The sequence below is a fragment of the Punica granatum genome, chromosome 2 (assembly GCF_007655135.1).
Source record: "Punica granatum isolate Tunisia-2019 chromosome 2, ASM765513v2, whole genome shotgun sequence".
In the NCBI taxonomy this organism is placed as follows: Eukaryota; Viridiplantae; Streptophyta; class Magnoliopsida; order Myrtales; family Lythraceae; genus Punica; species Punica granatum.
This window is the reverse complement of record NC_045128.1, coordinates 8,336,883-8,360,468: the sequence shown is the minus strand read 5'-3', so window position 1 is coordinate 8,360,468 and position 23,586 is coordinate 8,336,883. Positions and strand designations below refer to the sequence as shown.

Below are 23,586 nucleotides of genomic sequence, written 5' to 3'. Positions count from 1 at the left end.
GTTCTTGTCCTGCCGTCACTCTAGTGTAGGTTCGTGTTTAGAACGGGTTAAAACATGGGAAAACGGATTAATTTCAAACTCGGCTTAAATCAAACAAGGGTAATAGTCAAATAGAAGGTTAGGCTTTGGGTTTTAGGTGAAAGTACTTGTAATAGCCATATTGTCACGATACAGAATAATCTAAAAATAACCCACTCATTCGAGACTTGACTATGTACATCATGTCTATCGGGTCCGTTAAATGATGCCGAATGCTACATACCATATCCATCATCCCCTTTGTTTGTTTTAAGGTAGGATTTATATGTCAACATACCCCGGTTAATAATCAGTTAATTCACGTAAATTCGGCGATAACAAGAAATCCCATTGTTTGTTTATTTGAGCTTGCTTGTTACATTTTTGCACTGGTTTGTTATGCGGATCGAGCCCGATCCTTTAGAGCTCGATTAACACTAGGTCCAACGCCCATAACCATCGATCACGGGGTCCAATGCCCCCATACACCGAGTGCGCATTTAATTTAATTTTCGGTCTTTTCTAAACCATACGGTGAGCACGAGTGAAATAATGGCCGAACGTGAACCGACCTAGATTTAGTCATTGTAGTTTGTCCTTTATATATTTGAGAGAATAATGTAAGGGTTTAGGATGTATATTTATTTATTCATGTAATAATCCCGATCGGAGAGCAGACGGTTCAAGTGTCTCTTCGAATTTACGGTGTCAAAATGGACGAGTCGAGTGCAACCCTAAATCACGCGGTAAATAAATAAAATGGCAAGCCTAGCAAGTTAGAGTACCAAAAGGGCGTGTGGGATATAGGCCCACACGTAATAGAACCCCCGAATTTGGAATTTTCGATTCCGTACAAGACCATTGCCTTAGCATACTAGGTGTATCCATACCTCTAGACTCGGGCGACTCACCGGCCCTCGACCTTCGGGTCGTAAACAGGTAGTGGCGACTCCTTCTCACGTGCGTCCGTCGCGCATCCCTGGGAAGGTGGACACTCCCAAGCCGTGTTGCATTTAGGCGCGCGCACGCATGCCCCGACGAGACGAAATTCGGGTGCGCACAACCCTCATTTGACTTAATTGACCAAATTATTATTATTTTCGAGAGAATACTAATTAGGATCACAACTCTTAGTTTGTTCTTTTTAGCCCATGCATTTATTTGTTTTACTGAATAAGATTCACATTACATAAAATGTTCATATACAGTTTTTGTAATCTTTATTTTTTATTTTTTATTTTTTATTTAAGGAGTAAAATTTAAAAACAAATAATAAAAATGGTTCAAAGCTTCGTTCTAGAGGACAAATAAAGAGAGGGAAAGGGGTGGCTTGTCATAGAGCACTAGGAATGAAAGTAGAAAGCTGAAAATTGAGGTTCGACCCGATCAAAAAATCAAACAGTCGATTTCAAATCTAGAAGGTTTCATATCTTAATTCAGTTCTCGAATTTTGAATATATCGAATAGGTACCCAACCTGCCCAAATTTAAATTTCAAAATAAATTTAGTGTTTCTCAATATCTAAATTTGTTTTAGGATACTTTGAGTTTGTATCCGAAGTTAGTTTTTTTTTTTTACAAGTATTACACTCAAGTTTCATTTAATGATCACTGCCAAGATATGTTATTAGAGGCCTTTCTCCTCCCTATTTGACCAGATTCTTTCTTATTTTATTTTTTAATTTTAAAATATTTTTATTTCTAAATTTAAAATATATTGAAAAGGCCTTATACAAATATTTTATGAAATGTAGTTGTTTTATTTAGTAAAATATTAAAATGTATGGACTTGAAAAGAAAAAAATCATAGGTTATGAACCCAATTGATATTTTTCTCAAAAATGATAACAGGTCAACTAAGTCAAATGGGACTAGGTGCAGAAATTATCAACGAATGGGTTACATTTTTCCAAACCTCAACGAAAGTATGTGCATTTTACCCGATAAGAAAAGAAAAAAGGAAAAAGAAAACCTGAGAGAAGGAGAAGAGGAAGGTAGCAATGGTTCCGTATGAGTTGAAGAGGAAGAGGAGGAGGCAACGTCGAAGATTAGGAAGGACATTCCTCTTTTCCTTTCTTGGAGCAGGGAAAGTTGATGGTGAGGCTCACTTTTTCTAAGTAATGGGGAAGAGGACCGAAACATGCCACTGAAAGACTCTACTGAGACAAAGATGGGCTGTCAAGAACGTAGAGGAGGTAGGATGGGAGATGGGTGACCAAAGAAGGCAGCGGGCCACAGCCATCGTTGCCTTGGTCTTCTACTTTCCTCTGGTTTTCTTTTCTTTTATAATATTCTTGCTTTATTTGTTTTTTCATCCCAGAGAGAAGCATATTTAAACGGAGCAATTAATGATTTGGTAAATATAGTAACCAGACGAAATTTTGTGAATTTTTGGTTCAAAATTTAGAAAAATTGATATATTTAAAACAAATAATGAAACTTTGTTAATTTCTAAACTATTTTTCGTGTAAGAGATCGGCCACACAAAACCTCCTTTTATTTGCCATCTCAGTACATTTAACAGAGTTATTGATGATTTGGTATATGTGATAATGGAATGAAATATTGTACTTTATCAGATAAAATTAAAAAAAAAATTGGTAGATTTGAAAATGACCTTAAAGCTTTATGCATTTTTGAACTATTTTCCCTAAAGCGAAACCATGGGATAACTGGTACAACTTATCCATTTTAAAAAATACTAATATAAAATAATATAATAATATATATACATTTAGTTAACTGTGAAGTAAATAATATTCATGTAGGCATTTATTTATTTAATTATCAAATCAATGATTTTTAAATTTTTAAAATTAGATTTGTTGCTTCATTTTTTTTGTAAACTGTCTAAGCATATCTCTAGGTTAATATTTATATTTGGGAGAAGTGTATAAGAAGTCTTATAAGTTTGGAGGCGAAAATTAAAATATTAGTAAATCAAAAAATGAATTTCAGAAATTAACGTAAGAAGTACACATGGCACTTTCTGTTGGCTGAAAAATTTTAATAAATTAAAATTTAAAAGTAAATTTTATTTAATTATTATTTTAATAATAAAAATATTCTTTAAAATTAAGAAAAATCTTTTTTTAAAATGAATATCAAAAGGAGGGCTGTGGCCGATGATGGGGGTCTCGATTTTGGCCACCACTACCACTAATCCCTTCCCGAACCCACCACCCCCCCCCCCCCAAAAAAAAACAAAGTTGAGGCAGCCGGTGACCACAAAGTTATTGCGACCACCCCAATTGAAAGGGTGGTGGCTGGAATCGAAACCCTACTTGCTAGAATTGGGAGAATCCCCAAGCCAAGGGTTCTCTTGATATCTGCCGATGGGGCCTCAATGACGACCAACATCCCCTAACTTGGTCTCTAGTGACCTCAATTTTGACCATCACCATCCCCTCCCCTAGCTCGATTGGGGTTGCCGGCAACTTCTGTGGTCACCGACGATCCTAATCATAGGTGGTTGTTGAGATTAAGGCCCCTGCCCCCTTTCAAATTTTTTTTCTTTTAATTTTTTAATGTTTTTGTTTTTAATATTTTAAAAGTTTTCAATAGAAAATTGCCAAGTGGACTCCTTATTTTAATTGTTGAATTTTTTTTTATTTTCTAACATTTTAATTTTCAACAAATAGAATATTGCCACATGGACAGTTAACAATCAACTAGGATAGATTTGATGGTATGAAGCCCATATCAGTAGATCCCTAGCAGTTGTTTCCAGATAGACCAAAAGAATTTTACAGCGCAAATAGATAGGAGTGAAAATTCCAAAATGAAATTCATAGAACTGAAGTGCAAAAAAGTCCAAACTTATAGGATTTCTGTTGCACTACCCATTTATATTCTTCTCAATAAATATTTCATTAACATCCGAAGAAAAAAGGAAAAAAAGGCACTTTGGTCCTGAATCTTCCGCACATCTCTCATTTCATCTTTTTTTTTTCTCATCCTCAACCTTTAATTTTTTTTGTCACTTTAGTCCAACCGTCTATTCTTCCATTAATAAATGCATTTTCCATCCAATTCTTTTTTAAATATTAATTATTATAGGAATATTAGGAAAAAGAAAAAGAAAAGAACTGTCACGAAGGGGATGGGGGAGCTTGGGGAACGGAGGTGGTGACGGTCTCATTGGCGACCACCCTACCATTCTCCCTCACCCCAAAACAAATTTGGTCAACCAGTGACCCAGATTGGAGGGGTGGTAGCTACCGGCAGAATCATCATCCCTCCCAAACCGGAGTCCCACATTCCCGAATCGAGATTAGAGGGGTGGTAGCTGCCCACCCCGATTGGAAGGGTGGTGGTCGCCGACAAGGCCCCTCCTTCTCCCTCAACCTCGAATTGTTTTTCTTTTAAATTCTATGAAATTATGGTGGTTAAGGGCCATGCCAATGCCCGCCACCGCCTTATTGGGGTGTAACTACAAGGAATTAGGAGGTGGCTTCATAATATCTTTTTTTTTTCTTGAAAGTTGTATTGTGCCTTTATGCATAGTTTACTGACTTGTTCTAGCTTCCTCTACATAAGAGAGCATAGAAAGAGAATTCAATTAGTTCAGTTATCTTCTTTCACTTCTTCTATCAATTTCGCAGGGATGACGAAGTTATCGATCCTAACTCAAAGATAAATGATGATGCATTCAATTTGGTTGTAGAAGAAGATTGACCGATCGTGTATAGAGGAAGACACATCCTCTTTAAAGCATGAGCATAATAAATGGTCATTCGTCAATATCGTCCAATGACAATGAATCAAAGGTATTGTTTTCCTTTTTTAGGTATGACTAAGATTTTTGATAACATCGACCCTTTTGTTGTTGTGTAAGCATTCTTCTGTCTTAATTTCCCATGTCTGGAAAATTTCTAATTTCGTGAATATAAGATGCACGTTATTATCTAAAAAATTTCATTTAAATTGCTGTGAGTTTATTAAAATTTTAAAAAATATTATTAATCAGCATATAATATCCCTCCAAAAGAGCAACGGTATCATTTGGCTGGCTCGTATAAGGATTGAGCCGGTCATTGTTGAGCTGCTGGTTTGACGTCTCGTGATCTTCCGCTTCAGCCGGCAGCTCAGTCAATATGAAATCATCATCCGTCGGCAAAATCCCTCCAAAACGAGCATTGGTATGCCCTGGATCAAATCCATACACGCAATCTAAAAAAGATACAAACGGGAGTTAATATCTTTTTGAGTCTTGTTTAGAACGGATGGGAATCAAATACCTTGAGAGATAAAGGGCGGGAAGAGCTGGCAGCTTTATGCTTCCTTCTGTAAACCTTAAGATAATCCTTTACCTGACTCAGGTTTACATTTACAGGCTCCATAGCATTCAAGATCTCTCTGGTTTCGCGGCTATGAAAATTAAAAAGACAAATTCAGAAGAATTTGCCAAGTTTGTTGACACCCTTTTCAAATTTAATCTTTGTCTTCACATCCCAGACTCTCGTAGCTCTTTTTCTTCCTAGCGATTCAGCTTCCGGGCTTCCACTTGAGCTGCCTGAGCTCGTTGTTTCCGAGCTATATAAGCATATTGCTAAATGTTCTTTAAACAACAATGACTAGCTGGCTTAGTCATACACCGTATGGCACCTCAATTTAGGGCCATTTTCAACATCCTCTAGTCATCCCATGTAGAGAGAACTGAAATGCAAACATGAAAATGAGATTATTTGATATTCCACTACATAGAAAAGAAAAGGGTCACTACAAGAAATTTTATATGTTGTGACAAATTTTATTACTATGAAAGAAATTTTATCACCAGAAAAGTATATTGCAATAAGAATGTTAAATTACATTAAATAAAGTCTCATAGTGCATATACTTAATATGTAAATAGATACATATATATTTATAAGTATACACATATCTTTAATATTATGTGAACGCCGAAAATCAAGTATTCCCCTAATAACTAACATATATGTATATACATACTTAATATGCATGTATATACATACTTAATATGTATATTGTGATAAAAATGTTAAATTACACTAAATAAAGTTTTATAATGCACATACTTAATATATATGTAGATATATATAATTATATGTATATACATATATTCAATCTTGTGTGAGCGCCACAAACGAAGTATTCCCATAATTACTAACATATATGTACATACATATTTTCATATATTGTGACACACATTATACAAAGTTTTCATCATGAAAACAAGTTTGTCACCATAAGTTATAAGATATTGTGACCAAATGTTATCTTGTCATGATATACTTATTAGGGCGAGCTTATTTTCACTCCATAACAAGTTATCCGTTATTTTCATGGAAAGAAATCTTTTCAGTTATTTTGGTTGTAATCGATATTTTGATATTAAGTCCAATATGTGCATTAGTTACCGATAGAAGGGATTCCTTTATCACATATTTTTTTCCAAGAAACTGAATGCATCATCCTCGATGTCATATATGTCCGGCGATTATTATTATATTATAGGCCGCCTCAGATAAAACTCGGATTTCTTGCTTCGTATTACCAATACTTGTTTCTGTAAGGAAAAAAATGATAGGAATGTGTAAGAGAAAAATAAAATGATAGGATTGCGTGCCATTGTTGCTATGAACCCTAAATCGGACTTGCAATGGCAAGGAATATCGAGAGAGAGCTTTGAAATCTCGCCGTTGAAGATCAGGAGCTCTAGGCACAGGCTGAAAGGGTTGTTGCGAAGTTCGTCAGACTGAAGAACCTTGCTATCGCATTCAACGTGGGTGGAAGCATCGTCCTACCTTAGAATCCGGCGTTGCACTGCCAGCAAGTCGTCGAAATGATCATCCCGTGGATTGTAGTACGTGCGTGCCATTGTTGCTGTGAACCCTAAATCGAACTTGCGGTGATTGATGAAAGGGAAGAAACGAAGAGTGAGAAAAATTCTAAAAGTAGGAGAACCTTCTGAATCTATCAGACAACAAAGTGATCTAATCGATAGCTAAATCTCCAAACAAGCTAGCCTTGTTTAACGAGTGAAAAAAGTTGGAAAAATTGCATGATTCAATAAGTCAACCCGTCAAAATCACATTTCCTATCAATTGATCACAAGAAAATCCACCAACATTCCCAGCTTATGGAGGAAAAAGAAAAAGGATTGCAGAATGCGTAAGTACAAAAAATATAACAAAAAATAACAATAAAATTGATTAAAAAAAAGTATGAAAGATCTACCATTGTTTTTCCAACCTTCTTGCACCTATTAATTATATGTATCCTAAGTCCATCAAATGGACTAAACTGCACGATAAATAATCTGCTTGGTTGATATCAAGAATTACCAAGATGCTCAACGTTATGCAGGATTACTAGCGTAGATGAAGATTACCTAGTTCAGCGGAACCTGTGCCCCATTACCACCATTCTATTGCGCCATGCCAAACAAATGGATAAGAAAACTTTTTATCTGATTGAAGCAAGACCACTTCTATCATTTGAATAACAAACAAATGAATTATTAGCCAATCGAACTGTAATAGCAATAGACAACCATTAATAACAACACAACATACATGTCCCTCTCTCCCCTGCACCAGCGGCATCTGTTGTGTAGGAATTTCGACTTGGGCGAGCTCCTCTTGCAATTGATCGAATATGTACAACAGGAATTTCCCATCAACATCAAGAGCGGCAATCTTCTTGTAGGCAGGGTGCAGGGAAAGCGCGGCTCCCGCAGAGAGCACTACAATCCACCGATTAATCATTTTGTATGTTGTAAAAAATTCTATTGTTATGAAAGAAATTTTATCACAAGAAAAATATATTACAATAAAAATGTTAAATTATATTAAGTAAAGTCTCATAGTGCATATATTTAATATGTACATAGATACATATATATTTATATATATACACATATCTTTAATATTATGTGACCGCCGAAAATCAAGTATTCCCGTAATAACTAACATATATGTAAATACATACTTAATATGCATGTATATATATACTTAATATGTATATTGTGATAAGAATGTTAAATTACACTGAATAAAGTTTTATAATGAAAATGCTTAATATATATGTTGATACATATATATTTATATGTGCATACATATCTTCAATCTATTGTAAGCGCCACAAACCAAGTATTCCCATAATTACTAACATATATGTATACACATATTTTCATATATTGTGACACATATTGTATAACGTTTTCATCACGAAAATAAGTTTATCACCATAAGTTATAAGATATTGTGACCAAATGTTATCTTGTCACGATATACTTATTATGACGAACTTATTTTGACAAGACTCATAACAAGTTATATGCTATTTTCGTAGTAAGAAATCTTATATGTTACTGTGGTAGTAATCGATATTTTGATATTAAGTCCAATATGTGCATTAATTACCAATCGAAGGGATTCCTTAATCACGTATTTTTCTAGTAAACTGAATGCATCATCCTCGATGTTAAATATGTCCGCGATTATTATTATATTATAGGCCGCCTTGGATAACACTTGGACTGCTTGCTTCGTATTACTAATACCTGTTTCTGTAAGGAAAAAATGATAGGAATAGGTTAGAGAAAAATAAAATGATAGGATTGCGTGCCATTGTTGCTACAAACCCTAAATGGGACTTGCAATGGCGAGGAATATTGAGAGAGAGCTTCGAAATCTTGCCATTAAAGATCGAGAGCTTCGGGCACAGGCTGATAGGGTTGTCGCGAAGTTCGCTGGACTGAAGAAACTTGTTGTCGCATTCAACGTGGGTGGAAGCATCGTCCTACCTTAGAATTCGGCGTTGCACTCCAGCAAGTCGCCAAAATGATCATCTTGTGTATTGTAGTGCGTGCGTGTCATTGTTGTTGTGAACCCTAAATCGGGCTTGCAATGATTGATGAAAGGGAAGAAGCACAGAGTGAGAGAAATTCTAAGAGTGGGAGAACCTTTTGAATCTATCAGACAACAAAGTGATTTTACCGATAGCTAAATCTCCAAACAAGATAGCCTTGTTTAACGAGTGAAAAAAGTTGGGAAAATTGCATGATCCGATAAAGTCAACCCGTCAAAATCAAATTTCCTATCAATTGATCACAAGAAAATCAATGAACATTCCCAGGTTATGGAGGAAAAAGAAAAAGGATTGCAGAATGCATCTAGCTCCCTACATAATTACAAAAAATATAACAAAAAATAACACTAAAATTGATTAAAAGAAAGTATGAAAGATCCATCATTGTTTTTTCAACCTTCCTGCATCTATTAATTATATGTATCCTAAGTCCATCAAATGGAATAAACTGCAAGATAGAAAATCTGATTGATTTATATCAATAATTGCCAAGATGCTCAACGTTATACAGGAGTACTAGCGGAGTGAAGATCACCTGGTTTCGCAGAACCTATGCCCCACTACCAGAAGTCCCTTGCGCTATGCCAAACAGATGGAGAAGGAAAATTTTTTATTTGATTGAAGCCGGGTCAATTCTATCATTTGAATAACAAACAAATGAATTAGTAGCCGATTGAACTGTAATAGCAATTGGCAACTATTAATAATAACACAGCATACATGTCCCTCTCTCCCCTGCATCAGCGGCTCCTATAGTGGAGAAATTTCGACTTGGGCGAGCTCCTCTTGCAATTGATCAAATATGTGCAACAGGAATTTCGCATCGGCATCATGAGAGGCAATCTTCTTGTAAGCAGGGTGTAGGGAAAGCGTGGCTCCCGTGGAGAGCACTACAATTCACGGGATGATCATTTCGGTGACTTGCTAGCAGTGGAACGCTGGATTTTGAGCGAGGACGATGCTTCCACCCACGTTGAATGCGATGGTGAGGTTCATCAATCTGACGAACTTCGAAATAACCTTATCAGCCTGTGCCCGGAGCACCCGATCTTCAACCGTGGGATTTCGAAGCTCTCTCTTGATATTCCTCGCCATCGCAAGGGAAATTGTTGCTCCAAACCCTAAATCGGACTTGTGATGATTTATGAAAGGGAAGAATCCAAGAGTGAGAGAAGTTCTGAGAGTGGGAGAACCGAGAGAAAATGACAGGTGCGGCCGTAGATAGAGGGAAATAAAAGTCATTTATTTATTTTTACATATAATTCAAAATCTGATCATCAAATATTTATTAAAAAAATATGATGATCAAATAATTGAAGAGAAAAAATTTAGAAAGGGAAATAATAGTAACCGTCCGTTAGTGCTAGTGAGACTCGATAATTTGACCACCTTCACCACTATTAAGAAAGAAAAAGAATTATATGTATTTTTTCACCGAAAACAAAGGGTTGTATACTTTCATAAAATTTTTTGTCTATATTAAAGAAATTACTTTTCTTTTAATTCGTTTTTATTTTGCGACTATTTTTTCCTATGCACCACTCGGTATCGGATAAATCACAAATAATCCAAATTCAAGCCGAGTCGGCACTAAAGGACGCTTGTGTTTGATTTTCGAGTTGAGATTCAACTCAACTCAACTCTATTTTAGGGTAAAAAGATAAAAAAAAAATTATTGCAAGTGCTTATAAATATATAAATGCGTGAGAATATGTATATATATGTACATTTTTTCTCATTGACATCCAATGCAATTATAACAACGGGTAAATCGATTTGCCCGTCAGGAAAAAATTACAAAGGAAAATATATGTAAAAATACATTGAGTAAAATTTTATTTTGTACTAAAGTGTTACATTGGTTATAAAGTTTGTATAAAAATTTACCCACAGAAAACATCCTACCTCGCAGTGCCTATGGATTTACATCATCAGAATCCGACTTTGTCCTTAAATTCCTTCTGTTCGTTCTTTTTCTCGGCATCTTTAGGAAAATACATATCGTGCAAATCAACCCAACAAAACCAAGAGGCCGAGAAAATATTGCGTAAAACATATTTTGTTCATCAATCTCTTTCGACAAATGAAAATTGGACGATGGAAATATGAACAGAAACATAACAAGAGATAAAAGAATGAATCCGATGGAACGAAGACCCTCGTATCATACCAGAAAAGAAAGGATCACCCAAGCGGGGATTGCTCCCAAGTTCCGGCCAATGGGCCTGAGGTAAAGCTCCATAATGGTCCTGGGCCGAGCACTGTGGCCCAATATCGATCCGAACCCGGACCCAAAACCGACTTCCCGGGTCATGTCCCCTTCCCGGTCATCGAATCTCCTTCCTTCTTCTTCCCCTGGAAGCTCTCCGCGCGCTTCAATGGAGTTTGAAGCTTGAGAAATCCTTCACGCCAGTGCGATCGATCTGAGTTCCCGTCGATGCCCCGCTCCGGCGTCAATCCAGAATGTCCGGCGATACGAAGTTCAGTGTCCTCGTCAGCCTCTTCAACTGGATGCAGAAGAGCAAGTCGTCCGCCGTCAAGCGCTCCAAGTTCCGCAAGTTCCTCGACACCTTCTGCAAGCCCTGCGACTACTTCAGCGCGATTCGGATAATCCTCCCCTCGCTCGACCGGGAGCGGGGGACCTACGGGCTGAAGGAGTCCGTGCTAGCCACCTGCCTCGTCGACGCCCTCGGCATGTCGCGCGACTCCGAGGACGCCGTCCGCCTATTTAACTGGCGGCGCGGTGGGCCCAAGACGGGAGCGAACGCCGGGAATTTCGCGATGGTCGCCACTGAGGTAGCGGCAGCATCTCAAATTTTGTAGCTTTCATACGGGAATTTGTTAAACCTCATAAATGGAGCTTCTTATTGCTCTAATTACTGGAAAAAAGTAGTCGATGAACAATTTTCAGTTGGGTTCAAACTGCTTTTGCTCCTGCTGATGCATCATCACCATCGTCTTTTTCTTATTCATCCTTTGTATTTGATCAAATAGGTGCTTCAGCGTAGGCAAGGAACGGCTTCTGGTGGTTTAACAATCAACGAGTTAAACGATTTGCTGGACCGCTTGGCATCGGCTGAGAACAGGTAGTTCACTTTTTGATCTTCGTGCTTCCCATGTCTGTTCTTTGCTGCTATGAAAATGCTAATGGAATTGAAGATATAGATGATCTTGGTCTTGTAAGAAGCATTTTGTTTATAAGTATTTTGCTGAGAGATAATACTTTCTTATTCCCAGAGAAAAGACCAAATATGAAGCCACAAAATCTCTTGTTTGAAGCTGCGAAAAACTCTAGTGTGTTTTGCGAGGACCTACTTTTTATCAGAAAAAGTTCATTTTTTTTATTGTTAGCCCTTCCGTATATAATTTTAGCAGGATCCGTAAGGTCAATCAATTTTCATGTCTGTCAATCAATATCTCCATTATAGTGGAATATGACCCGTTGAGTTTGTATCTCCCGTTTCATGTGGCTTAGATGGGTCGCTAGTCACTATTGCTAAAGATTCTAGGCATAAAAGTACAGTTATGTACATCACATGGACATGTCTGTGGGCATGGATTTGTTCTGGTGACAATGGTACATTTGGAAATCTTGCCACTTTCGGTGTTCTTACATTTTGATAACTTTGTTGCAGGGCGGAGAAGACTTCAGTTCTTTCTACTTTGATAAAGAAGACAAATGCACAGGAAATGAAGTGGATTGTCATGATAATTCTTAAAGGTAATCCTTTTGAATTATTTTTTCTTCTTGAGGGTCTTGTATTTAATCATCGTTCCTTATGGTTTCATATTTCTGCTGTAGATCTGAAGTTGGGTGTTAGTGAAAAGAGCATATTTCATGAATTTCATCCGGATGCTGAGGACTTGTTTAACGTGACATGTGATCTGAAGCTGGTATGTGAGAGGCTAAGGGATCGGAGCCAACGGCATAAGCGTCAGGTTGAGTTTAGAGACTTATACTAGAAATTTTTGAGAGATCTTTTTTTTTTTTTTGGGACTGGACTGGAATCTGAATCTTGTTTGACTGTTTTAATGTAGTGATTCTTATTCTTCTGTACTGGACTATTGCTAGAGTTTTAAGTTGCATCTGGTTTGTTTTGCAATTTAATCCATATCATGGCCTACAATTTGTATCCACGCACTTGTCAAGTATGTATAGCCTTTTTATGAGAGACAAATCAAGGGTCTTTATTAACTTTAACGGGCCAAATATCATGGTGAACCATTCAAATTACTATTGCTAGTGGTGTTGCATGGAGCTTACTGGGTATTGGGTGCAGGATATAGAAGTTGGAAAACCAGTACGCCCTCAACTTGCAGTGAGAGTTGGTAATGCTGCAACAGCTTGGAAAAAGGTCTTATTCAAGGAATTTTTCTGCAGCATCATAACAAATGGGATATATATATATCATCGTAAGATTGTGCTGCAGTTGCCTATATGACCATCATTATAATAAACTGATCCACTTTTTGTCTTATAGATAATGTCCTTGTCACACATCTTCCCAACCTTATAGCAGTGGATTATATATATATCCTAGTAGGGTTGCCTGTGCAATGCACGGTGAAACTAAGAAACAAAATCATTCACAGTATATATATGATCGAAAACATATATTATTTGCTTCATAGTTAAGTTCTACTTCAATTTAATACAATCATTATAAAACATCTGAAAATTTTGATAATTCAATATCCTTATTAAAATTACATGATGTATTCTTCGATCGACCCTTATTATGCCATTATATTGATACATCTTATCCATAATATTGTTGGCTTATTCAAATTCCATGAGTAACAGTCTCTATTTAATTATTTTATAAATCAGCCTATACGATTGAATTAAGAACTATTACATTACATTACTTCATGCCTAAGTAATGTTTATATTTACATTAATTTATTCGCATTTTTTTAACAAAAATAAAAGAGAAACTCAAGAGTATGAAAAACGAATGTACTCTCCGCGAGAACTTCCGAAATGCTTCTGGTTCGTTTAGATATATAGATATAGATATATATGTACAATAGTTTATATAATTATAATCTTATGTACAGCTTCATGGGAAGGAAGTGGTCGTTGAATGCAAATTTGATGGTGATCGTATTCAAATTCATAAGAATGGAACTGAGGTGCATTTCTTCTCCAGGTATATCACATTTACTATACTCTCTTTTGGTTGCTTAATATGCTTATACATATATTGCTGATTTACGAGCTCGTCTTTAAAGTATAAATACCGCATCTCCTTGTTTGGTCTGACAATTTGTTCAATGCTTACAGGAACTTCCTTGATCATTCCGAATATGAGCATGGGATGTTGGACATTATTGTTCAGAACATTCTGGTTGATAGGTAATCATGGGCTTTACTTGCCGAAAAGGACAGATACTAAAGTTGTGCATCCAAAAATTGAAATCTTGACTCACTTGAAGCAATGGTCACATGCATACAAAACTTGATGTTCACAAAGAACATGTTGGAGATTAAAAGCCTAATTGGTTAAAAGGCATGGATTTCCAAAAGTTCCATCACCGATGGTACATACAAATATTTTTGGGTTCAAAGGTGCCATGGTCCAAATAATGCATGCATTGACATTAAGATGGAATAATGCTAGCTTGCTCATGGACTTCTTAAGAATGCTTACTGGAAAATCAAATGTTGGAGTATATTATCCCATACTTAGATAGGGAGATGTAAGTCAAGTGGGTTACCAATATCAGAAGCAACTATACCAATGGATACAGTGGAAGTGTGACTGTGATTTCACAAATTTTTTTGCAAGATTGGAGGTGTTGTTTTCCCTAATGTAAGGATGCTTCTATATTTTAGTCCCGAAAGATCAATGCTGTCATTGCAGTGTAGTATTTATTAATATTGAAATGGAAATAAGTAATTTTTAAAGTATTTGGAGGATCTTGCAATGAAATCATTTTCTTGCTTAATCTCCTTCTGTCTTCAGGTGCATTCTTGATGGTGAAATGCTTGTATGGGACAAGTCTTTGAATCATTTCGCTGAGTTTGGTTCAAATCAAGAAATTGGTATTTTCCTGGTCTGATCTTGGCACTAAATATATGTACATGTATAAAATTTCGTTCTTGATTTTTTTTTCAATTTAATTAAATGTACTGTTACAAGCATGGTCCATTTACTAATATCTCTTTCATTTCCCATCAGCCAAGGCAGCTAGGGAAGGACTCGACAGTGACAGACAGGTTTGTTAACTTAATATCTTACTAAATTTTCAGTTGAGTCGTCCTTCACTTGATATTAATTTGTTATTGTTTTGTCTTTGCAGTTGTGCTGTATCCTTTTGCATTTGAACATGGATATTTTGGACCTGATTCCAGAGGTTTTTTCACCAGGTTTGATTGGTTTAAGGAATTAGTACCTTTTTGTGAGAAGTTTGAGAATTGCGAGTATTGGAGAATACATAACATCTGAAGAATGGCTTAATAGGATGTCGGTATCAGATGGACAGACCTCTGACTCGCTTCTTCAAATTGGCTGCTTTAAGTTTGCAAATTCTCATTTTGACCTTTGGTTGAAGCTTATTTGGAATGAGATGAAACTTACTCCGATGATATCTTAAGGAAAGGAAATGCTGTTTGAAGACCATTATCAGTAATGCTTTAACTCTCAGCTACTCTACCATGAGATTTATTGCAAATGCTATAATCACTTTGGTGACACAAATACTTATCCTTGTAGAATATCCTTTGTATATGGGCCTGTGCCAATCTCAACGTAAAAACATTGGTTTCTATCACCAAATAAGAGTTTACCTTGACATTTACTATGACCAGATGTTGCATTTGATATTCTTTATTCTGGTGACACTAGTGTTATTCATCAGAGCTTAAAGGAAAGGCATGAGCTTCTTAGAAAAGTTTTGAAGCCTATAAAGGGTCGTTTGGAAATCTTGGTACCTGATGGGGGTCTTAACACACTACGTCGTCCTGGTAGAGAAACAATTTTTGCTCTTATGCTAGGATATCTTGAATTTGTAAGAGTAATACCTGACTTAGTTTGCTCATGGACAGGAGAGCCTTGTTGGTCACTCATAGTGCATACTTTGGATGATGTTGAAAGGTTCTTTAAGGAAACAATCGAGAACAGGTGAGGTATCCTATCTGTTTTGGAGGCTGCTTAATGTTGTGTGAACTTAATAATCTGCCAAGATTGTTGGCCCAAAAAAAAAAACTGCTAAGATTGGGTTAATGTATTTACTTTACTTCTTGTGGATGTTGAACTTTAAAGTGTAAGTATGCAAAGATCACTTTTTCATCATGGCAATTTATCTCGTTCTCTAATTGTCCTAGTGCGTGGCTTTAGTTCTTGCTGTCATTTCATGTGTAAAGATGTGGTTGCCAATTGATTGTATTTGTTATTTCAATAGGATTTCACGTGTATGCCAAAGAGCAGTTAGACATGTTTCTGTCAATCAGAAATGAATTGGTGGGCTTGCTAGTCGTGTCTTTGAAGATTTGGCATGACTTTTACAGCCTAATATTCTTTTTTTGATTCCTCAATTTATATGTATGTTTGCTTTCATTAAAAGTGCTACTTGTACTAATCAATGTTTAAATTTGTAGAGATGAAGGAATTGTCTTGAAAGACCTTAGTTCCAAATGGGAACCAGGTGATCGGAGTGGAAAGTGGTTAAAGTTAAAGCCAGAATATATTCGTGCTAGTTCGGATCTTGATGTTCTTATCATAGGTAAACATCTGTTTCCACTACGCATTACCGATTTGAAGCAGAATATCCTGATTGCTTAGACCATAACAATTTTTTCTTCTCAACGTTCCATCTGATAGGAGGTTACTATGGTTCTGGTCGTCGTGGAGGGGAGGTGATTTAGAATTCTTATAATCTGATCCTTTATCAGCAATTTATGCTGCTGTGAGTGGAATTTCTGTTGATTCATATTGAAATACAGGTAGCTCAATTCTTGGTTGGTCTTGCAGAGCGTCCAGCTCCAAATTCATATCCAAGACGGTACTTTCCTGTAGACCATCCTCCTCTATCCCTTGACTTGTCTATTACATTGCTGGATCTGAAATATATTTGAAGAAAGTTTATAGTTACACAGTTTATGTACTTGTCTCCATTTTTATTGGGTCGGCTTATTTATCAACAATGGCAATGCAGCTTGTTCTTCAACCTTTTGGTCGTAGGATGGATGAGGAACTACTTGATACTTTCAATAGTAAACGTGATTTGGATTTGATAGAGCTATATCTGCTGAACTCTAGTGGGTCTTCTTTGTATTGCTGAATCATGATCCCAGGATCAACCATTCTGATATATCATGGAATCAAGGATAATGGATCTAACTGCATCAATATATTGCAGTTTCATTTCTTTCTGCAGAGTTGGTACAGGACTCACAGATGATGAGCTTGATGCTGTTGTGACCAAATTAAAGCCACATTTCAGGTAATTCTTGCCTTTCGTTTCGTTTAATGAGGTTGAGGTGGGGCAACTTGTCCCTTCATGGATGTAATTAAAAACGTTAGAGTTTCGTTTACTCAATTGGTGAAAGATACATTGACAAGAATAATTGAATGTTGCTTGTGAAAGCAAATTATACTGGCTGCTGAGGGATAAAGATGACTTTAAGCTGGCAAGCTAGTAAGATTTGATGATATAGAAATACTGTATTAAAAGACTTTTGACTACAGTCAAAATATTTCCCTTAAAGGATTAATTTTCAAAATTTCGCTTCGTTTTTTCCTGGAGTGTGGTTTGACTTTGTTGCTTGTTTCCCCAGGAAATATGAATACCCAAAGAAGGGACCCCCAAGCTTTTATCAGGTTACCAATCACTCGAAGGAGAGACCAGATGTCTGGGTGGAAAGCCCTGAGAAGTGAGTGTTCGGAAAATCTTTCCTTGTCTATACAAGCTTATATACTCGACCATTATTATCATGATTTTTTTTTTTTGGCTTAGTAAATTTTCTCACTTATGTTTTCCTGTTTATTGCAGATCTATCATACTTGCTATCACCAGCGACATAAGAACTATAAGTTCTGAGGTATGTCCTTAGTCTTCTTACAAGACACTACTTGTGTTGCTGTGATTTGGTTATTGGGTAGCATTTTGATCGTTGTTGATTCACTTCTATTTTCGTAGGTGTTTGCTGCTCCATATAGTCTCAGGTTTCCACGTATTGACCGTGTGAGATGGGACAAGCCTTGGCATGAATGTCTTGATGTGCAGTGTAAGAAACTTCGTTCAACTAATTTCTTCACTGATGTGATAAGCTCAATAACTTCTGCTGGTTTCTTTCTTTTGACTTTCTTTATGTAAGCGCTAGCATAATATATAAAATTATAAGGCAGAAGAGCATTCTTTTGTTTACACTCAGTACACGTTTTGATTATTCCCTCTCCGTCGTGCTTTGTTCCCAACAGCTTTCATGGAATTGGTACAGTCAAGCAACGGTACTACCCAAAGAGACACGGGGTACAAAGATCAGTCATCAAGTGGTCTAAAGCGCAAGAGATCTTCTGAAAAGGGAAAGAAAGAAAAGAACAAGTCTCTTGTCCCATCTCATTTCACCCACACGGATGTTTCTCATGTTAAAGGGGAATCAAGGATATTCTCAAACATGATGTTTTGTATCCTTTATTTGTGACATTTAACAGAGTTCTAATTAACAGCTAATTATAGATCGGTAGGAATGTGGTCCTTTACAAAATCATCCCTGATCAATATTTTGCTCGTCATGCTGTCTTTTCTTCTTTTTGGTCCTTTCTGGGAACTGCCTTAACTGTGTGCTTTAAATTTCCTAACAGAGAAAATTTTGGAAGAAAGGGGCCTCGTGGTATCAGTTTCAATTTTAAATCACCTTGTATCTTTATGACTGCTTGGTATCCTTAATATGTTCAGATTTTATTAATGTTCCTTCCAACCTCTCGCTCGATGCATTGCATAAAATGGTTGTTGAAAATGGTGGCACTTTCTCCATGAATCTCAATAATTCTGTTACCCACTGCATTGCAGCTGAAAGCAAAGGTCTCTCTGCAACCCCACCCTCTGCGCCGTACATGTATAGTGTTAATTAGAACAAAGATCTTTTCCTTTTCATTGGTTTAATGAAGAAGTAATGTTGCAGGTATCAAATTCCAAGCAGCAACACGGAGTAAGGATGTTATTCATTATTCATGGGTTCTTGACTGTTGCTCACAAAAGAGGCTTCTCCCGTTACAGCCAAAGTTTGTACTGTCGGCACTTTGTTTCTTGAGTACTGTGATTTCCTATTAGCTCGTTTTGCTTTAGAGCTCATAGCTGAAACGTGTTTGCCTACTCCCTCTCTAAAGGTACTTCCTTTTTCTCTCTGACACATCAAAGAGGAGGTTGCAAGAAGAAATTGATGAGTTTTCAGACTGTTACTACTGGGATCTTGATCTTGAAGACATCAAGCAGGTAATTTGTATGTAAGATATTGGTGCCCTGGCTATGCTAATGGCTATTTGAATATATTAAATATTACAAAGGACCTGTAGTTTCAGAAGACATTTGAAACATATATATTGTAAAATTGGTTGCTGTATAGACCATGCTTGAAAACGCTTAATTCATATTTTCCTTTCAGCTCTTAAGTAATGTGAAAGGATCAGAAGATTCCCGTCGTATTGAATATTATAAGGAAAAATACTGCCCCAAGGAGAAGTGGTCGCGCTTTCGTGGTTGCAGTATTCATTTTCTCCCTTCAGCATCAGCATTGTGAGATATCTTAACTGGCCCTTCCATATGGCCTGTGATGGATTGCGCTTATAGTTCTATTTATTCACTGCTTGGTGGAATTTCTCTTGAAGACAACCAGAACAGGAGATCCTGCTGAAGCTTGTGGAGAGGAGGTTGGGGCTTGAAGTGCATTGGGGCAGTGGGAAAGTAAGCAAAAGTCTCGCGGGTGCTACACACTTGGTAGTTCTTGAAGTACCAGGATTGGCAGCGGACTTGCATACACTAACTGAAAGGTGTGTGTTTAAATTTCGTAACAGTTTCTCTCAGAATATTTGGGAATGGGGAACCATATGTGTGTTGATTACGATTAAGACATTGTTCCCTCAGCACTGTATGATTGCAAATTTGTATTTAATGTTAAAAAAAAGAGAGAAGAAAGTACTGTCACCCTGTAACCCTTATAGTCTATATGTAGTCTATGAGATCATTAGGATGTTCTCTTAATAATTGTCCAAATAATTTATTGGTATATGGTTAGTATTTTTGATAAATAATGTTTTTTTCCGACCCTTAACTGATGTCTCTGTCTGCACGAAAGCAGAATTATCTTTATCTAATATTGTTTTGTCAGTCAGCAATCTATGCCTGACTGAGCACGTAGCTTCTAACCATTGCGTACAAAGTTGTATACGATATTTACCTTAGGCAATGGGACGTGTGCATTATGAGTGTTGAATGTGAATTGGTCCCTTAAGTTCAGAGTTCTTAGCCTTTTACTATATTTGGTGCAGCCTCAGCGCAAAAGAGAAGCGGCTTCTGAGGAAAAGCAACTTGCATGTCGTGAGCTCAAAATGGTTGGAAGACTGCTTAGAGAGTGACCGGAAGTTGCCCGAGGATCCATATAACTTACACCTCGTAGTAACAGATGAGTCGGTCGATGAAGAAGGGTGAGTAGGAAGTTCTGCTTTATATCTTCCATCTTATAAGTTTCGAGACAAACATGTTGTCCTTCGGTGATTGATTAATCTAGTGTCGTGGCAATGATCTAGGAAGGATCTCAAATGGTTTTGCATTTGATTTTGTTACCTTTATGTTGCTCATGCTGATGTTCGTTTCTGCTTCCTGTTACTTAAGATGATGAATGTCTTTTATAAATCAGAAGTTTACTGATATTTCTGTTTTGTCCTTAGCTAAGGTGTGTGCTTTAAATTTTTTGTTCATCAGACAAGAGGATGATGTAGAAGATCGTTCTTCTGATTTGGCCTCCGGAGAAAAACCGACTGTGCCCCCTTCTCTTGAGCAGGAAGATCTCAGTAAAAGACACGAAGAGAATGCAGGAGATAAAGGAGCCACAACCTCAGGTAGAGAGACCGATGTTAGAAGGAAAAGAGGTAGGCCTCCTAGTGCAAGCACGAAAAGAGAGAGATTAAGTGTTACACAGGCCCGTCGCACAAGACCACGCCTTACCAAGAAAGGCCCGAAGATTAATGAAATTGTGTCCGATGATGAAAATAATTCCGACACAATGGACAGGGATATGACAGCAAGTAGAGACACGAGAGATGATGGAATGATAACTGAGATAGCTGCTAAAACTTCTGAAGGGAAAGCGGTGGAAGATCTCGAGTCATCACACAGACGAAGAAGCATCATCGAGGGAATCCTAGAGGATATTCCAGCCACAAGAGAGGAGAAACCCAATGAAGGTTGTAGGCGGACAGAACCAGAGAAAGAGCGTGAAGAGAAAGGTGAGGAGAACATAGACCCGAAGCTTGAAATCATGACTGACCCGGTCCAAGCCATGCTGCTGGACATGATACCGAGCCTTGGGATGATGAAGAAGGAATCTACCAGTCAGCCCTCGCCGTCTGAAGAAAAAGCAGAACGAGAACCAGGACCAAGATCGGCAGAGGGACCAACCGAGGAACTTGTGGTGCCAAAGAAAAAGAAAGTAAGCTATAAGGATCTTGCAGGAGAGCTACTCAAGGATTGGTAATATTGTAAGCGGCCTCATTGTTAGTTCTGGTCCAGTAATCAGTAGTAGTATTGAGAGATTCGCATTTCTCAATGTAAAAGATTAATGTAACTACTTACGATTATGAGATTATCTGTTGCAGTGCACATAAACAGAGAAATTATATTGAGAGTTCTAACAGATAAACAGACGAATTATATTGAAAGTTCTAAGTAAACAATAGCATTGCATTCTCTTTGACCAATACCAAAAATACAAGGTTCAGTTTGTACTTTGTTACAGAAAAACCAAAGCCGAAGCACCTATAGAAGGGAACTTAGTTGCAACTCAACAGATACAATGTCGGGTAGCAAGAAGTTACCACCCATACTTGCCTTGTGTCTGAGCTTTCGTGAGGAAGCCTCTAGCACGCCTTTCTGTGAGCTCCATCTCCTTCTGCTTCATGTCGTAGAACAACGTGCCAATCTGATGCTTTCTCTTGTGCAGCTTGCTGGGCTTCCCCTTAGTTGAGACAGGCTGCATATAGTAATAATAGAAAGGACAGCATATTTAGTATCAGTCTATGTCCCAACACAACAGCCAAAGAGCTGAGCAGCTACTATACTATAAGATCAGTAAATAGTCAATAAAGTATGAACGCGTAACAGATGTAATACATATACTACGCAGAGCGCCTATACAGCAGATAGATAGATAGATAGGCATCAGTAGTTGGTTTCAACAATGTGAACTTTGCATTCAGATTAGAAAACAGACTAATCTAATCGTTGTCATCAGGACGCAGACTTCCATTAAAAGGAGAGGCTGAGAAGTATCGGGGCACATATAGAACGACTTTCCTCGGATTCCTCCAAACCATTAAAATGCAACACAAACATGAAGCATAAAACTTTAGATGATATGTTTTTGATAATTTACCTCTCGAGAAGGCCCAAAGGCAATCCCAGTCAGTTTCATCTGATCCTCTCTTGGCCTATTCTTTATCAACTCATCCTGCTTCACCTCGACTATCTCTGCAGGAATCTCATTCCTCCCTCTTTTCCCAGTCACTTTAATCTCGCTCTCAACCGAACCATTCCCATAGTCGCCATAGCTCGCGTAGCCTCCTGCATAACTCAAATTCTCTCCCCCACTTGAACTTTGATCAGCCCCGGCATGGTAGTGAACCCCATAACTACTATCATATCCTGCATAGCTGCCCCCACTGGGGTCGCCATACGAATCATAATACCCTCCACTGCTTTGATCAACCCCCACCTGAACGTCACTGTTCTCCAGGAAACCACCAGAACGCGGCACGCCACTTTGATCAATACCTGAATCATAATTCGCGTAGTTACTATAGTTCTCCCCGTTTTGTCCAAACCCTGACTGACTATTCCCTTCAAGGGTTCCACTCGAGGTTGGAGCGTTCGAGTCCGTATCAACAATCGACCTCCGACCTGAACCTGAGGAAGGTAGAGCTCCCAACGTGGCAGAGCTCCTCGCAGCAGGCAAGCTTGACAGAAATGACTGGACGGAGGAATTCTGAGCCGCCAATTCCGAATCCCTCTTGCGCTTCTTCTCCTTCTCGCCCTCGTCGTCATCATCTTCATCGTCGTCGACATCGGCTCCCTTGGGAAAGGGGAGGTTGATCTGGGGACGAATTTGGATTTGGACGACCCTCTTGGTCTGCTGGCCGGGGTTCTGGGACTGTTTGGGCTGGGGAAGGGAAGAGAAGAGCTTCAATCTCGGATTGGGAAGCTCGGAGTCATCTTCCTCCTCCGATGGCAAGGCTGGTTTAGAGGGGCGGGAGTTTTGGGGATTGGGAATTGAAGAAAAAGCGGGCTTTGGGGTCTGCTTAGGCTGCGGAAGAGAGGAGAACAGAGAAGCAGCTAGCGAAGAAAACGGAAGAGCAGGAGGAGGAGGATCACGGGCGGAAAACGACGGCGGCTCCGGCGCCTCCGATCTTTGATTCCGCTCTTCTTCTTCGTCGGAGGAAGCGTAGTTCGCGAGCAGAGACTCCATTACAGAGAGGAGAGAGAGAGAGAGAGCTGAAAATCTGAGAAGCGGTAA

The 23,586-nt window shown here is 37.9% G+C and overlaps 2 protein-coding genes across 3 annotated transcripts; one reads left to right on the top strand and one right to left on the bottom strand.

Annotated features, from left to right (window-relative positions):
- Positions 1 to 11,196: 11,196 nt before the first annotated feature.
- LOC116195504 (DNA ligase 4-like) lies at positions 11,197 to 21,764 on the top strand. 2 transcript variants are annotated; one of them, XM_031524738.1, is made up of 27 exons: positions 11,197 to 11,651; positions 11,850 to 11,941; positions 12,491 to 12,576; positions 12,658 to 12,794; positions 13,136 to 13,210; positions 13,917 to 14,008; positions 14,143 to 14,214; positions 14,825 to 14,904; positions 15,041 to 15,078; positions 15,162 to 15,168; positions 15,670 to 15,825; positions 15,907 to 15,982; positions 16,459 to 16,583; positions 16,682 to 16,716; positions 16,804 to 16,862; positions 17,220 to 17,303; positions 17,638 to 17,733; positions 17,853 to 17,901; positions 18,000 to 18,087; positions 18,281 to 18,487; positions 18,759 to 18,884; positions 18,985 to 19,084; positions 19,190 to 19,295; positions 19,465 to 19,595; positions 19,688 to 19,849; positions 20,348 to 20,503; positions 20,781 to 21,764. In XM_031524738.1, exons 1-27 carry the CDS (start codon positions 11,319 to 11,321, stop codon positions 21,550 to 21,552), a joined length of 3,540 nt encoding a protein of 1,179 aa, XP_031380598.1. In that variant the 5' UTR covers positions 11,197 to 11,318; the 3' UTR covers positions 21,553 to 21,764. The 2 variants fall into 2 exon arrangements, with proteins under 2 accessions (XP_031380598.1, XP_031380599.1); XM_031524739.1 differs by lacking the exons at positions 11,197 to 11,651; positions 11,850 to 11,941; positions 12,491 to 12,576; positions 12,658 to 12,794 and having other exon boundaries at positions 13,133 to 13,268.
- Positions 21,738 to 23,586, bottom strand: LOC116195505 (proline-rich protein PRCC-like). Its single transcript, XM_031524740.1, has 2 exons — positions 22,450 to 23,586; positions 21,738 to 22,047 (listed from the first exon to the last, which is right to left on the bottom strand). The coding sequence occupies exons 1-2, from the start codon at positions 23,536 to 23,538 to the stop codon at positions 21,889 to 21,891; spliced, it is 1,248 nt and encodes a 415-aa protein (XP_031380600.1). The 5' UTR covers positions 23,539 to 23,586; the 3' UTR covers positions 21,738 to 21,888.

What these genes read in the sequence shown, in the direction of transcription:
- LOC116195505 (XM_031524740.1), bottom strand. Translation starts at nt 23,538, where the DNA reads ATGGAGTCTCTGCTCGCGAACTACGCTTCCTCCGACGAAGAAGAAGAG. An exon ending in CCTTTGGGCCTTCTCGAGAG is followed by an intron (nt 22,048 to 22,449) that starts GTAAATTATCAA and finishes TACTATATGCAG; the next exon opens with CCTGTCTCAACTAAGGGGAA.
- LOC116195504 (XM_031524738.1), top strand. Translation starts at nt 11,319, where the DNA reads ATGTCCGGCGATACGAAGTTCAGTGTCCTCGTCAGCCTCTTCAACTGG. An exon ending in TTGGCATCGGCTGAGAACAG is followed by an intron (nt 11,942 to 12,490) that starts GTAGTTCACTTT and finishes ACTTTGTTGCAG; the next exon opens with GGCGGAGAAGACTTCAGTTC. An exon ending in CAGAACATTCTGGTTGATAG is followed by an intron (nt 14,215 to 14,824) that starts GTAATCATGGGC and finishes TTCTGTCTTCAG; the next exon opens with GTGCATTCTTGATGGTGAAA.